Source organism: Sus scrofa, chromosome 11 (assembly GCF_054392235.1).
Source record: "Sus scrofa isolate SSC_HxYL_T2T_F1_AM1 chromosome 11, Sscrofa_HxYL_maternal_Yorkshire_Landrace_v2.0, whole genome shotgun sequence".
NCBI lineage: Eukaryota > Metazoa > Chordata > Mammalia > Artiodactyla > Suidae > Sus > Sus scrofa.
The window spans coordinates 1,717,557-1,732,624 of NC_139393.1; the positions used below are offsets into that span (position 1 = coordinate 1,717,557).

General features: G+C 49.7%; 1 protein-coding gene across 1 annotated transcript in view; it reads right to left on the minus strand.

Moving 5' to 3' along the window:
* EEF1AKMT1 (EEF1A lysine methyltransferase 1) overlaps positions 1–15,068 on the minus strand; it is a 33,823-nt gene that overhangs the window by 6,435 nt on the left and 12,320 nt on the right. Inside the window, exons 2-4 of the mRNA XM_021065435.2 lie at positions 14,804–14,957; positions 10,913–10,995; positions 416–696 (exon numbers count right to left, since the gene is read on the minus strand). Coding sequence (XP_020921094.1) covers positions 416–696; positions 10,913–10,995; positions 14,804–14,947 — 508 coding nt within the window. The 5' untranslated portion in view covers positions 14,948–14,957. The remainder of the gene's footprint in view (positions 1–415; positions 697–10,912; positions 10,996–14,803; positions 14,958–15,068) is intronic.

Sequence of the window (15,068 nt, forward strand, 5' to 3'; positions counted from 1 at the left end):
TGGGGCACGGCCCGGCCCCTCTCCCCTGACACCCGCTGTTCTGGGAAAGGCGGTGGCTCTGAGGGGCTGGGCCTGGACACCAGGCTGCCCGGAAGTAGGGGGATGCGCAGGTTGCCTTCTCTAAGGCCCGTTGATCCAGCCTGAGAAGAGCCATCCACCTCCCCATGTCTGAAGTCCTGCCCTGCGACCTTCAGCCCGACCTCTGAGCCCACAGCTTCGAGATCTCTCGTGACCTAGAGAGTCGGCGCTGGGCGCCTCCGAGGCGTACCGACACCTGGGGGCCCTCGGCCCGCGTCAGACCCGCTTCCTGGGGGTCGGGCACTTCATTCTCAGTAGCCCTGACAGGCAGGCACCCAGGCGGGGGTGGGCACGGGGCGGGCCGTCGGCGTTGGGTCGGGGTTAGGGTTAGCCCTACCTGTGCACAGCAGGATCTTGCCCCGGGTCAGGTACTGGATGGTTTGGGCCGTTTTGCGGAGACACTCCTGGGACAGGTAGGGGGGGTCTGCGATGACCAGGTCGAAGCTGTGGGCCTCGACCCCCGGCGGGAAGTCCAGCGGCCTGCGGTAATCGTAGAAGACGAACTCCTCCCCGAGGCCGGCGAACCTGCGGTCGTGCTCGAAGAGGCAGGCCGAGCAGCGGGCTCTGTGCAGCCGCCGCAGCGTCCGGTAAACGCTGGGGGCGCTCACGCAGGCGATTCTGGAGCAGAAGGCGGGGAAGCAACTCAGCCAAGACCCTCGTGAGTCGCGGCCCATGACCCTCGTGAGTCGCCACGCAACGGCGTCACCAAAGAGAACAGCCCTTGTGCTGCGGGTTCCTTCGAGTAACTGGTAAAGCCTCACTTCCTTTTGCTTTTCTAGGGCCGCACCCGCAGCATCTGGAGGGTCCCAGGCTAGGGGTCCAATTGGAGCTACAACTGCCAGCCTACACCACAGCAATGCCAGATTCAAGCCACATCTGCCACCTACACCACAGCTCACGGCAACGCCGGATCCTTAACCCACTGAGCGGGGCCAGGGATCCGACCGAAGTCCTTGTGGATACGAAGCAGGTTTGTTACTGCCGAGCCACGACGGGAACTCCTGTGCCTCACATTTAAGGAATCTGGTATTGAAAAACCTGCAATTCATAATTTTAAGATATGAAAGGATAAGTGTGCTTTTTATAGCAAAAAGTGTAAAACATTAGGGCAAGAGTTATGCAGCTCATGGCCTGAATTTACCAGTTATTTTCACATTGGTTTTTTAATACTTATTTCAGATACTTGTAGCCTCTAACTAAAAATTTTGAACTTATTTTGAAATATTCATAATCTTGAAGGAAAGAAAACCCCCAACTAACTGCCTAAATGTTTTTTAAAAAGATATTTAAAATTGGGTCTCAGTGAAAACTACTTCAAAATTTCTGCTTTTTTTATATAAGGAAACTTAAAAAAAAAGTTTTTACTGGCGTTCCTGTTGTGCTTCAGCAGTAACAAACCTGACTAGTACCCATGAGGACGCAGGTTCGATCCCTGGCCCCGCTCAGTGGGTTAAGGATCCAGCATTGCCATGAGCTGTGGTGTATGCAGGTGGCAGATATGGCTTGAATCTGGCATTGCTGTGGTGTAGGCTGGCGGCTGTAGCTTGGAACCTTCTATATGCCACAGGTACAGCCCTAAAAAGACAAAAAAAAAAAAAAAAAAAAAAAAAAACTATTGGACTACAGTTGGTTTACAGTGTCGTGTGAGCTTAAGGCGCACAACACGGTAAACCAGTTAACTGGACACCTGGGGCCATTCTCGCTGAGGTTCTCTTCCCATACAGGGGGTTGTGGGACACTGAGTAGAGGGCCTGTGCCACACAGCAGGTCCTTGTTGATGACCTAGTTTATACGTAGCAGTGTTTCTGTTAACCCCACACTCATTTACCCCCCCACCCCCCACCCTGCCCCTTTGGTAACTCTAAATTTGATCTTGAGATCTGTGAGTCTGCTTCGTAAGTAAGTTCATTTGTGTCCTTTTTATTAGATTCCACACGTAGGTGGTATCACGTGATCACTGGCTTCGCTGAGTGATCACCTTGGCCCATCCGTGTGGCTGCAAATGGCATTATTTCATTCTTGGTTGTGGCTGAGTAGTACTCCACTGTGTGTACCTACATCGTCTTTATCCCTTTCTCTGCTGCTGGACACTTCGGTGGCTTCTGTGTCTTGGCTATTTTGAATAGTGCTGCTATGAACCCAGGGGTGCATGTATCTTTTCAAGTTAGAGTTTTCTCCAGATAGATGCCCAGGGGTGGGACTGCTGGGTCATACGGTAGTTGAATATTTAGGTTTTTAAGGAACTTCCATCTTGTTTTCCCCAACGATTGTACCAATTTACATTCCCACCAACTGTGTAGGAAAGGTTCCCTATCTCCACACCCTCTCCAGCATTTATTGTTTGTGGACTTTTTATTGTTTCTCTTTTTTTTTTTTGGCTGCACCCATGGCATATGGAAGTTCCTGGCCGAGGGAACCAATCTGAGCTGCAGCAATGCCAGATCCTTAACCCACCATCAGGGCCAGGGGCCAAACTCAGGCATCAGCAGTGACTCAAGCCATTGCACTGACAATGCTGGATCCTTAACTGATGCACCACAGCGGGAACTCCCTGCAAACTTCTTGAAGATGGCCATTTTCACTGGTGTGAGGTGGTACCTCATTGTAGTTTTGATGTGCATTTCTCTAATAATTAGTGATGTTGAGCATCTTTCCATGTGCTGTTTGGCCCTCTGTTTTTGGAGAAATGTCTATTTTAGATCCCATTTTAAAATTTTTTTGATAAAGAGCTGCATGAGATGTTTGTGTATTTTGGAGATTAATTCCTTGTTGGTCGCTTTATTTGCAAATATTTTCTCCCATTCTATGGGTTGTTTTTGTTTTTTGCTTGTTTGTTGTTACGGTTTCCTTTGCTGTGCAAAAGCTTTTAGGTTTAATTGGTTATGATAGTTTCTCTTTTCATTACTCTAGGAGGTCAATCAAAAAAGATCCTGCTGCTCTTTATTTCAGAGAATGTTCTGTTTCCTCTCAAGAGTTTTACAGTATCCAGCCTTACATTTAGGTCTTTAGTCCACCTTGAGTTGATTTTTGTGTGTGGTGTTAGAGAGTGTGCTGGTTTCATTCTTTGACAGACGGTTGTCCAGTTTTCCCAGCACCACTTATTGAAGGGACTGTCTTTTCTCCACTATATATTCTTGCCTCCTTTGTCACAGATCGATTGACCGTAGGCACATGGGTGTATTTCTGGGCTTTCTATCCTGTTCCATTGATCCATGTGTCTGTTTTCATGCCAGTACCATACTGTTTTAATGATCGTAGCTTTGTGGTATAGTTTGAAGTCAGGGAGCCTGATTCGACCAGCTCCACTTTTCTTTCTCAAGACTGGTTTGGCTGTTTGGAGTCTTTTGTACTTCCATACAAATTTTTAAGAAATTTTGTTCTAGGTCTGTGAAAAATGCCATTGGCAATTTGATAGGGATTGCTTTGAATCTGTAGATCACCTTGGGTAGTATAGTCATTTTTGACAATACTGATTCTTCCAGTCCGAGACCATGGTATATTTTTCCATCTATTTGTGCCATCTTTGATTTCTTTCATCAGCGTCTTACAGTTTTCAGAGCACAGGTCTTTTGCCTCCCTAGGTAGATTTATTCTTAGGTATTTTCTTTTTTGATGCAATGGTAAATGGGATTGTTGCCTTAATTTCTCATTCTGATCTTTCATTGTTAGTGTATAGGAATACAAGAGATTTCTGTGTATTAATTTTGTATCTGCCACTTGACCAAATACTTCGATGAACTCTAGCAGTTTTCTGATAGCATCTTTAGGATTTTCTACGTACAGTATGACGTCATCTGCAAACAGTACAAGTTTTACTTTCCTATTTGGATTCCTTTTATTTATTTTTCTTCTCTGACTGCTGTGGTTAGGACTTCAAAACTATGTTGAGTAGGAATTCCCTTCATGGCTCAGTGGTTAACAAACCTGACCAGGAACCATGAGGTTATGGGTTCGATTCCTGGCCTCACTTAGTGGGTTAAGGATCCCATGTTGCTGTGGCTGTGGTGTAGGCCAGCACCTGTAGCTCTGATTCAACCCCTTGCCTGGGAACCTCCATATGCCAAGGGTGCGGTCCTTTAAAAAAAAAAAAAAAAAAGTTGAGTAACAGTGGCAACACAAGTCCTTGTCTTGTTCCTGATCTTAGTGGAAATGATTTCAGGTCACCATTGAGAATGATGCTAGCTATGGATTTGTCATATGTGGCTTAAACTATGTTGAGGTATGTTCCCCCTGTGCCCACTTCCTGGAGAGTTTTTATCAGAAATGGGTGTTGAATTTTGTCAAAAGCTTTTTCTGCATCTATTGAGAGGATCATATGGTTTTGTTTTTTAGTTTGTTGATATGGTGTATCACACTGGATTGCAGATACTGAAGAATCCTGCATCCCCGGGATAAATCCCACTTGATCATGGTGTATGATCCTTTTAATACACTGTTAGATTCAGTTTGCTAGGATTTTGTTGAGGATTTTTGTACATATTCATCAAAGATCTTGGCCTATAATTTTCTATTTTGTGTGGTATTTTTGCTTTTGGAATCAGGGTGATGAGGCCTCACAGAATGAGCTTGGGAGTGTTCCTTCCTCTGCAGTTTTTTGGAACAGTTTTTTAAGAAAGATAGGTGTGAACTCTTCTCTAAATGTTTGATAGGATTTGCCTGTGAAGCCAGCTGGTCCTAGACTTTTGGAAGTTTTTAAATCACAGTTTGAATTTCAGTACTTGCGACTAGTCTGTTTATATTTTCTATTCCTAGTTCAGTCTTGGAAGGTTGTACCTTTGCAGGAAATTATCCATCTCTTCTACGTAAGTTATCCTTTTCCTTGGCAGACAGTTGCTTGTACTTGTCTCTTTCATAAGATGCTTTGTATTTCCAAGGTGTCAGCTGTAGCGTCTCCTTTTTCATTTCTAATTTTACTTATTTAAGCTCTTTTTTTCTTGATGAGTCTGGCTAAAGTTTTATCAATTTTGTCTTTTTAAAGAAGCAGTTTTCACTTTCATTGATCTCTTCTATTTTCTTTGTCTCTGTTTCATTTAATCCTGTTCTGATCTTTATGACTTCTTTCCTGCTGTAGGTTTTGGGCTTTGGTGTTTTGTTTTCTTTCTTTAGTAGCTTTACATATGAGGTTAGGTTGTTTGAGATTTTTCCTATTTCCAAGGAGACTGTATTGGGATAAACTTCCCTCTTAGAACTGTTTTTGCTACATCCCATAGGTTTTGGATCATCATGTTTTCATTGTCATTTCTATCTAGGTATTTATTTTAAATTTCCTCTCTGATTTTTCCAGGGATCCACTGGTTGTTTAGTAGCATGTTATGCAGTCTCTACACGTTCATGGTGGTTTTTTGCAATTTTTTTCTTGCTCATTTCTTATTTTTCAAGTTGATGTCTAGCTTTATAGCATTAGTCAGAAAAGATGCCTGATAGGATTTCAGTTGTCCTAAATTTACTGACACCTGATCTGTGACCCCAGGGGTGATGGATCCTGGAGAATGTCCAACTTGAGAAGAAGGTGTTTGCTGCTGCTTCCAGGTGGGATGTTCTATCAGTATCAGCTGAGTCCATCTGGTCTCATGTGTTATTTCAAGCCTGTGTCTCTGTAGTGAGTGCCGGTCTGGACGATGTGGCCGCTGATGGAAGTGAGCTCTTTAATAGGTGGGAACTGTTGCTGTATCACTGTCAGTCTCTCTCCTTGCGTGGTCGTTAGCACTTGCCTTATATCGAAGGTGCTCTTAGGTTGGGTGCACATATATTTATATTTGTTACGTCTTCTTGGTAGATCCCTTGATCATTATGGGGGCCTTCTGTGTCTCTTCTTACTGCATTTTAAAGTCGTATAAGGAAATGAAAACACCTGTTTCATTACAAGCAGTACCCAGTTTATGAATGGGTAAGTTAACTTCTAAAGCCAGCTGTTGAGAACACTACAAGTAACTTAAATGTTGGGTTACTGAGTTGACAGCAGTACCTGGATGACAGTGGAATCTTGTGTGCTCACTGGTCTCACAGTCGGTCAGGTTTCCAGGAGTGAGGACTGTGCTTCCAAGGGTGGGAGGTTTCTGCTTTCGGCTGCACCTCTGCCCTCTGAGATGCAACAGCCAGAGGCCACAGCTGGCTGCACGGGGAGGCAGAGCAGGGGCCTCACACAGACTGTCCTTTTCTCTGACTCCCCTCCGTCACTGAGACTTTTAGCATGTATATATTTTACCATGCAAAAAAGGACTTACATTGAAAACCGCACTGAGCTTTAAAACCGGGCTGCATTTCGTCAGAGAGACGGTGTTGTGTCTGGTGAGGAGCACTCGCCCGGCGACAACGGATCCTCCGCCCGAAAGCACGTCCGGCCTGGAAGGAGGCCTGGAGGCCTCACATCCGCTTCTGGGCAGGCCGAGCCCCGGCCCAGTGGCTGCCGGAGCTCTGGGCAGGCCGAGCGCACGGGGCCAGAGCGTCCCTGTGCGGAAGGACAACAGGCGGCGTTCCCTTCACCGCACGTCACCGCAAGCACGAGCTCCCGGCAGGAGGAAAGTGGTCTCTGGGCAGGAAGATGTGGAGGGTGTGACACGGGGAAGTGGTGCAGTGGCGGAGGCCAGCTGGCGCACCTTCGGCGAGGGACGTGAGCTGCTGGGCTGCAGCGCCCGTCGCTGGAACGGAGGGTGTAACAGTAGCCACCGCAAGAGGCGTGAGGATTGGCGACATGACCCTCGTAAAACACTCCGCCCGGGACAGGGCACATGGAGGGATGCCACGCTTATACTCAGCTTTACACTGTACAGAGCGCCTAGAAACACGGAGGCGGCCTTGGAGGAAAAAGAAGTCACTTCCAAAACCCTCATACGGATGGAAAAAAGAAAATACGTGTAAAAACCCTGTCATTAAGGAAGCCCTAACAAACTACATAGAATTTAAACAGAAAAAAGAAAACCTTAGGACGTGCAGTTGAAGGTGGCAGACGGCACCCACTCAGCTTTGCTCCTTCAGGGAAGCCTGCTCGATAAAATCAGAAAGTAAACCTGCAGCAGCAAGGCGTGAGGGGAGACAAAAGAAGTGACACCTGACAGGCAGACCCAGGAAAGCCAGCCCTCCCCTGGCAGCTGGGAGAGTGAAAAGGCGCCTGGCTGACACCACGGCCCCAGGGCTCAGCAAGCGGCCGAACCAGGGCACTCAACCCAGCGGAGGAAGGCGGGTGAAAAGCAGGAGAACTGCTTTTACAAGTCTGTTTGAGAGGAAATTCGACCCCAGGAGTCTGTCCCCTACCCCAAGCCGCCTCCACTGTGGCAGAACTCGGGGAATGGCCTCCAGACTGGGAGTGGGGGGTGCGCGGAGCTGGGGGCCGAGCACAGCCAGTGGGGACGGACCGCGTGGAAGGGGCAAGGAGTCAGTGCAACCCACGGGAGGTTGGGACCCTCGACCCCCAGGGATGAGGTCACGGGGAGGGGGCACCTCGATGCCAGGAGAGGACTCTGCTGCGGCGCCGATCGCCCCCGGGGCAAGGCCTGGACACGCCGACTGCCGCGTTCCCAGGAAAACGGCCGATCCGGCCCAGCAGGCCGCGGACACCCAAGCAGAGAAGGCCTGCCCGGGGGTTCTGCGCGGGCACCGCAGCCTGAAATGTGCTCGAGAGCAAAGGGTCACCAGCCACGGACGGGCAGGATCGACTCCCAGAGGCTGGAGCACACGCCAGAGGCAGGCAGGCGTGAGAGGCTGTGGAGGGAGAAGACAACTTTTTAAAAAGCCGCCAAGAGCCTCAGAAGGAGAAAGAAGACGCAGCTGAGGAATTTCCAGAGTTCCCGCTGAGGGGCAGTGGGTTGAGAATCTGATGGCAGCGGCAGGGGTCCCTGGGGAGGCACGGGTTTGAGCCCCAGCCCGGGAACTGCCACAGGCTGGGGGTGTGGCCATTAAAAGAAAAAAGCTGAGGGATTTCCCCAGAAGGTAAACAACAAAGACTGGCAGATGGAAAGAAGAGTCCAGCAGCAAATGCAAGGTGCTCACAAGGAGGAAGAGAAGAAACAGTGGGGAGGAAATCGAAGCGCGAACGAACAAGCCGTTTCCCCCCCGGGCCCTGAGCTACGAAGCCCGGCCAGCAGGGGACGCGCCGCACCGGGCCCACGGGCACCGGGGAGGAGGAGCGACCCCTCACCTGCAGGCAGGGATGGCGAGAAACAGGCCCCCACAAGAATCGGGCTGGCATGGGCTTTCTCATCAGCACTTTGGAAACGAGGCAGCACGAAGCAGCGGCCCTCACAACCTGGCGTTCGATACCCAGCAAGATGATACATCAAGAGAAAGGCAGAAGAAAATATTTTCAGACACCAAAAGGTTTTAAAAATGTCCCACCGTGGAGTTCCCACTCTGGTGCAGGGGATTAGGGATCTGGCTTGTCTGTGGGGGCACCTGTGTGACCCCCAGCCCAGCGGGGGGGGGGGGGTGAAAGGATCCAGTGTTGTCGCAGCTGGGGCTTGGATTCAGTCCCCAGCCTGGGAACTGCACCCCCACCCTTGAATCGGAGGAAGGAGGTCCAACCAGGGCGAAGCTGTGGCCTAAGAACTGGACACAGGAGGCCTGGGGTCCAAGGGAGAGAAAGGACGCCACAGCGGGACCGTGAGGGACCCCGGGACCAAGACTGCGGCAACATGAGAGGCCAGCCAGTCCAGATGGACCGAGCTGCAAAGCCCGGGAGGGACTGGATCCCAGGGGGTTGCTGACAGGAGACTGGTGCCACTGGGGAGAATGTGACGGTTCCTTACTGATTTGGACATAGAAATAAATAAAAATAAGAATTATTTCCCTTAGGAGTTCCCATCATGGCTCAGTGGTTAAGGAATCCGACTAGGAACCATGAGGTTGCAGGTTCGATCCCTGCCCTCGCTCAGTGGGTTAAGGATCCGGCGTTGCCATGAGCTGTGGTGTAGGTCGCAGACGTGGCTTGGATCCCACGTTGCTGTGGCTCTGGCATAGGCCAGTGGCTACAGCTCCGATTAAACCCCTAGCCTGGGAACCTCCATATGCCTCGAGTGTGGCCCGAGAAAAGACAAAAAAAAAAATAATAATTTCCTTTAGAGAAGACAAAGAATTGTACTGAAAAGGAAAAGACTCCACCTTAAAGAACATCTATTGTGATAACGTAAACCCAGTTCTAACCAAAATGAGGCTGTGACTACTGGGAGGGGAGACAGCAGGCAAGCATGTGGCAGTGGCACGGAGTATGAGAGGGAGCTAAGTCCTCGTTCTCTTACGGTGAGAAGTCGAGAAATACGTGTCTGCGACAAACCGCAGATGCCGGAGGGGGGTGGAGAAAAGGGAACCACTGTTGGTGGGAATGTCACTTAGTACCACCACTATGGAGAAGAGTACGGAGGTACCTTAGAAATCTATGCAGAGAACCACCATACGACCCCGCAATCCCACTCCTGGGCACATATCCGGACAAAACTTTCCTTGAAAAAGACACATGCACCCGCATGTTCACTGCAGCCCTATTCACAACAGCGAAGACATGGGAACAACCCAAAAGTCCATGAACGGACGACTGGATTGGGAAGACGTGGTACATATACACAATGGAATACGACTCAGCCATAAAAAAGAACAAAGTAATGCCATTTGCAGTAACATGGACCGAACTAGAGACTCTCCTACTGAGTGAAATCAGTCAGAAAGAGAAGGACAAATACCATATGATATCACTTACTTATATGTGGAATCTGAAATATGGCACAAATGAACCTATCTACAAAACAGAAACAGACACACAGAGAAAAGACCCGTGGTTGCGGGGGGGTGGGGGAGTGGGACGGACAGGACGTCCCGGGTTAATTTAGAAAGGACAGGCAATAGGGTCCTACTGCAGAGCACAGGGAACTGAACCCAACGACCCGGGATAGAGCATGATGAAAGAGAACAGAAAGACAAAAATTGACGGAACAGTGTAAATCAACTATAATAAACAAGTTTAAAAAATACAAAAAAATCACGATGCTAAAGAACAAGTGCCAAAATAAACATGCCATTTAGAAAGTACCAAAAGAATAAATTGAAAGGGAGCTGAAAAGGGGAAGGACAAGGGGAAAATTAATAGTGGGTATTTTTTTTTAAGTCTTAGGACCATTTTGAAACAGGAGGGAAGGGGCAAGGCAAAGGGTTACAAGAATAACAGTGACAAAAACTGGTCAGACCCAACCAAGCCCAAGTTGGCAGAGGACTAGCCGACTCTGAGCCTCATTATCCACGTGCTGTATACTTAGCTAAGGGGCACAACCACGGGGCCAGGACAGCTCCCGGGTGGATCATGAATGGCCAGAGGTGGGCAGTGGCCCACTTCCTGAAATAGCTGGAATATTCCTCCCACTCATTAGCCTCCGAAATTACCGAGCCCATCAACACTCACCCTCCCCTATTTCAGGACTGCTCTCTTCCGAGACCCTCCACATTCTGCCTGTGGAACTGTAGCTGCCAGTTTTGCTGTGCTGTGGCCCACACGTGAATTCTCTCCGATGCGAAGCCACGGACCCTCACTCGGCAGCCTGGACAGGACCAGCCCCCCAGCACCCCCATTTCCTGCAACAGTCTGACTTATGTGTGTGCAAAGCTTTGATGAAAACCAAATGAGCAAAAAAGAAAACCTGTATTAAAACTTCAGAAAGGACATTTGCGATTCTTTTCTTTGAAAGCAAACTCAAGGGTATAAAACTAACAGGTTAGAAAATGTCTAAGAAACAGATCAGACATCTTCCTCACAGTCTGCAGGCAAAAGTTCAGAATTCTCACCAGCCCCTCTTACCCAAGAAGGACGTTCAAAACACGACTTTAGAGTAAAAGGTACAGTCGAAACTGAGCTCACCTGCCACCGTCCCCTGCCGCTGCCACAGCTTCCTCTGCCAGGCGCAGGGCTGTCTCCTGATTATACCAGAACTGGCTCAGCTGCTGTGACAGAGAAATGAGCAAAATGACTTTAGAACCTGTCCTTTGCATCTGTATCTACTGGAGTTTCCCGCTGTGGTACAGTGGGGTTTTTAGGGTCTCTGTGGCAGCAGAGACACGGGTTTGAGTCCCAGCCCAGTGCAGTGGGCTAAGGTGCTGCTGGAACTATGGCCTAGGTTGCAAGTCTGGCTCAGATTGACCCTGGCCCAGGAACTCCATATGCCCCCCCCCCCAAATATACCAATATGCATATATTCAATTTTTTTTCTGTTTAAAACTAATTTTTCTTTAAAATTATCTCAGGAGCTCCCCTGGTGGCTCAGGGGTAACAAACCTAACTAGTATCCACGAAGATGTTTGATCCCTGGCCTTGCTTAGTGAGTTAAGGATCTGGCGTTACAGTGAGCTGCGGTGTCATCACAGACGTGGCTCAGAGGCAGCGTGGCTGTGGCTGTGGTGTAGGCCGGCAACTTCGGCTCTGATTTGCCTCCCAGCCTGGGAACCTCCATATGCCACAGGTGTGGCCGTAAAAGAAAAATTCTTTCTAATTAATAGCAGGCCCCGATTAATGACCAGACCGGGCACTGCGCCCCAGTGGCTGCTGACAGCACAAAGGGAGACACGGCTTCCTCTGAAGGAAGAACACACGCCCTCCTTCGTGTAGACTGTGCCGCTGGAAATGCAGGACCCGAGTCCGAGGACTCGTCAAGGTGCAGCTCCCTCTGGGCAGCATTACCACCAGCGGAGCGAGGAGCGTGTCCCCGGGCACCACAGGAACGTTTTTGGCGCCGTCCGGGCTCCGCGCCCTTCGCGCAGCCTCCTGTCCTGGCTCAGGAGCGTTTCCTGAAGGGCCTGCACTCCCTCGGGGGTAGGCTCTCTGCTCTTCGTCTGGCTCCATCCACACCGAGGACAACGTCCTTTAGATTCCCAGGGCTCTTTAATTACCTGCTCACACTTGCAAGCGAAAGATGCGCATCACGGAGCAAGCAGATCCTTGCTCAGGCAGGGCTCTCCTCGGGAGGGAAGGGCTGGGCCTGCAGGTGCACGTGGACAGCGCGTGCCAACAGCTCATACATCCAGGTTTAAAAATGGCCCCAGGCGTTCCCGTCATGGCTCAGCAGGTTAAGGCCTCGATGTTGTCTCTGAGGATGCGGGTTCGATTCCTGGCCTCGCTCAGTGGGTTAAGGGTCAGGTGTGGCTGTGGTGTAGGCCAGCGGCTGCAGCTCCGATTCCACCCCCGTCCTGGTCTGGGACCCTCCACAGGCTGCAGGTGCGGCCACACAGAGACAAGTTAAAAAATGTCTGCAGATGCAACCTGCTCACTTGGACACGTGTGGACATGAGCGCGTGTCTCGTCTGTCGCTGGCGTCGGGCGGGGGCAGCGCTGCCGCCCGCTGCCTGGGAAAGCCCTGGGAAAGCTGGAGGCAGCCCCAGGGGCAGCGGGGGCTCTGCCTCCCTTGACCTGGGAGGCTCCTGAGCTGCCCTGCCCCCTCCCTCCAGCACTCTCAGGCCACAGCGGTGGGTCTGGCTCCCCAGATCCCCCTAAAAACGAAAACCTGGCTCTTGACAGGGTGTTGCGTGCGCACAGCTCTGAGTCTCCCAAGCGCCCCTGAGCCTTGGAGGAAAAGCAGGAGTGCGGGCCCCTCGTCTCCCCAGCCGAACCCCGACCCCAGGAGCAGGTTTCCGCTCTTGGCTTTTGCTTTGCCCTCTCAGTATTATGCTTCTCGTGCTCTCTCGAGCAGTTCACTCTGTGCTGTATGTATGGCGGCAGACGAAGATCTTTCCGCTCAGCCGTACTCCTCCGTCCGTCAGCCCCCACATTTAGATCCTAGGTTTGGCGGGTCACAGTCCGTCGTCCGTGTGCACTGCTGGCCCCGTAACAGACTCTGAGCAACCTCCTTCTGGCCTGGTGCCTCCTGTTTTTCCTCGAGTCCATACACAAGTGACTGTTTCAGCTGCCTGCTTTCTTCGAACCTCTCTCATCCTCCCAACATCTTGCGGCTTCTGGGAAGTGGTGCCTGGGAGGTAAATGAGACTTACCACGTCTACCATGTTCTTATTTTATCCTCAACATGTGACTGCTAACTCAGCAGGTTACAGAATTCTAGGCTACACGAAAATTTCACTCTCACGTTCTGAAGGCGTTGCTTCGCTTGTCTCTAATTTCTAATGAAGCTACTGCAAAGAACAGTGAGATCTGGACTCGGCAGCTCTGTGGGAAGGTCTAAGATCTGTCACCTCTATCCAGAGTTTTCAGTCATAATAAAGCATGTTCCTTAGGGCAGATCTTCGGTTCTGGGAAATTTTCTAATTTTTTTCTTTGAGGAGTTCCTCTCCTCTTTTCTGTTTTTCCGGAACTTCAATTAGTTGAATATGGAGCCTCCTGAATTTATCCTCTAATTTTGTAGTATTTTTCTCTCCTATCATTTGGGGATTTTTTTCTTTTTTCTCTTTCCTATAACTTGTATCATTTTTTTTTTTAACTTCCTGGGAGATTTCCTTAATTTTATAAACCAAACCAAAACAAAGTGTCAAAAATATACAAATAGTTAACTAAGGCAGTGCAATTAATTCTTATTAATAATAAAAATGTTATTAATTTTGACTTGAGGTTTTTTCATGTTTTTATATTTCTTCCAACAACTGTAGATTACTTTGGAATTAGAAAAAAGTACATAGTATTTAAGACATTAAGCAGAAGGGAAAGAGAAAAAGACAACCTCAAGAAGAATAATGGGGAGTTCCCCTTGTGGCCCAGTGGAAACAAATCTGACTAGTATCCATGAGGATGCAGGTTCCATCCCTGGCCTCGCTCAGTGGGTTAAGGATCCGCCCTTGCCTTGAGCTATGGTTTAGGTTGCAGACGCGGCTTGGATCTGGCGTTGCCTTGGCTGTGGTGTCCGCCAGTGGCTACAGCTCTGATTTGAGCCCTAGCCTGGGAACCTCCATGTGCCTCGGGTGTGGCCCTAGAAAGAAAGAAAGAAGCAGAGTAATAATGTACTTCAGGTTTCTGGTGGTTACTCTCCAGAGCATCGAGCTAAACACAAAACACACAGAGAGAAATAGAAGGAGTCTGAGTAGGTGTAGTATTGAAATACAGGGAAATATTCTTATCCCAGTTTCAAACAGATGGTAAACAGGAAAACTGCACATAATTTAAGAGATCCCAACCAGACACAAAACGTAAGACTGCTTCAACGCACAAGCGCGTGTGCACACACGCATGTAGCACACACACGCCTCCTTCCGGTCAAAGTGATGAAGGGTCCTACCTATTATCGGGGGCGTCAGAGACAGAAAGGTCAAGGCTCACCTATTTCTCAAATTGCAGCCTTCAAAAGACTGACATTTGTACATTCCAACTTTAGTTTTCCTCAACTCACTTTTTCCTCTTTTAGCACCTACTTTTCTTGGGACCGCTAAAACGCCTACTGTGTACCAGAACCCTCGCACGTTTTTACAAAGTCCTTTTCATCAATGTTTTACTCGTGCTTCGGCCCACTCAGGCCACAACCGCAGGGCTAGGTCCTCCCACCCACGAGGACTGCTAGGCCCACGGAACCCGCAGGAAGCACAGCGCGTGTGGTCACGATGACATGCTGTTGCTCTGTCTGCAAAGCCCCTCCTCTCATCACCCAGCGGCCTGGGCGTCAGCATTAGGAAAATCTGCATCTACCCGGTCTTCGAATGTTCGGGGCTGCCTTCTGTCCTGGCCCCAAGCTTATGGGAGCCCGAGGGACAGGCGAGGGAGCCAGGGGTGTGCGGCGGCTCCCGGCAGTCCTTCCCCACAGGAGTGGAGGGGCCGACTTACCCAGTTCTCCTCTATGACGCCAAGGTCGTACTTGTCGTGGGCACCGGAGTCAGCGCGCTGCCTCTGCTCAGCATAAAATTCCTGCAGGGCTGCTAGGGCGTGGGAAGAAAGCTGGGGGGTGCCCTCGTCTTCGGAATCGCTCATGGTCTGTCACCTACAGGTAAACGAGTGCAAGGGCTAAGTCTGTTTTTCCTTCCTATCAAGCAATTTAAAGAATTCTATCTCACATGGAGGATCCGAACGGGAAGTGGCTTACATGAGGGAA